Source organism: Aplysia californica, unplaced genomic scaffold (assembly GCF_000002075.1).
Source record: "Aplysia californica isolate F4 #8 unplaced genomic scaffold, AplCal3.0 scaffold00263, whole genome shotgun sequence".
Lineage (NCBI taxonomy): Eukaryota > Metazoa > Mollusca > Gastropoda > Aplysiida > Aplysiidae > Aplysia > Aplysia californica.
The window spans coordinates 736,694-737,931 of record NW_004797533.1 but is presented as its reverse complement, the minus strand read 5'-3'; the positions used below and the strand labels follow the sequence as shown (position 1 = coordinate 737,931).

Here is a 1,238-nt window from a genome sequence, read left to right as displayed (position 1 = left end):
GACCTACACCAAAAGTGGGCATTGCCCTACCTATAGGAGAAGTTTGGTTTCATTGGAGTGTATATTTGTTTGGTATTAGCGAAAACTCTCCTTGTCTTTTAAAGAAACTGAACAAGGGGCAAAAAAATAATATACCTTCGATTTTCTCAAAACAGCATTTTTCGGGATAGCCCCCTTGTGCTTAAAAGCGACCAGATATTGTTTTCACTCCCTCTATACTTTATACCAGGAGAAGCGTTTCAGCTGAGCCTGGAGCCTCCCTGCCCGGACCTGACCCCTGAGGACTTTCCAGACGGGAATGGCGAGATTCCCGCCGTTCTGGGCAGCTACAGACGCACGCTGGACACATCCCCAGAGAGGCAGCTGGAGTTCAGCGTCCGGCTCTTCCACTGGTACAACCAGACCGGACCCTCACAGTGCAACAATGACCACAGTAGTTGCCTGAATACGTAGCCCCAACCAAGGAAGTTATATACAGTTGTTGTAAGGTCCTTGGCCACAACCCAAGATAGTGTACAGTAGGTCTATAACGATCTTTGCTCCAAATCCAACTTCACAGTCGAAGATTGATACACGACTCTTTGTGCACTTCTAAATAATCGAATACTAATGATGAGAATAAAAATAAACCTTAAACAAACAGCTACAGAGACCTTGAGTTTTTTGTTTTAGTTTTGGTAAGTGTGTAACGGCGCTCGCAACTGCACAAGGTCATAAATATGAGCGCGCGGGACACTTAAAACATTTTCAATTGGTAGAAAATTTTGAATTTTGCCGGGCGGCCGAAGCCTACTTTTATCTATTTTAGACCACCGAGGGATCTTTAACGTGCGCAACTTGCCCACGGGACCTCCGAGATTTTTCGCCCTTGTCCGAGAAGGCTAAGTGCAGATCTTTCCCACCACAAGATCAGCGATGGTGCTGAAAGACAGCAGTAAGAAGGAGCCAAGGAGAAGCAGCAGAAAGGCTGCAGATAGAGTCCCAGAGGAAGGGGCAAAGGAGGTGAGGGGGTGGGGGGAAGAAAGTAGAGACAAAAGCAGACGACTGAACATTGCTTGAGAGTGGGAAAAGAGGTGAAAGGAGACAATTTTAGAGCAGAAAATTTTTCCGTCGCTACCGGATTCGAACCCAGGACCTTTGAATGAAAATCGAATACCTTAACCTCAAGGCCACGAGAGCCCCAGACCTTGTCTCTCTCTCTTTCTCTCTCTCTCTCTCTCTCTCTCTCTCTCTCTCTC

At 46.7% G+C, this 1,238-nt stretch overlaps 1 protein-coding gene across 1 annotated transcript in view; it reads left to right on the top strand.

Moving 5' to 3' along the window:
* The window catches only part of LOC101851649, a gene marked incomplete in the record, with an annotated part of 13,418 nt that extends 12,775 nt beyond the window's left edge, over positions 1 to 643 (top strand). Inside the window, 1 exon segment of the mRNA XM_013083943.2 lies at positions 230 to 643. Within this exon segment, the coding sequence (XP_012939397.1) occupies positions 230 to 453 (224 nt within the window).
* Between the last annotated feature and the right edge of the window lie 595 nt (positions 644 to 1,238).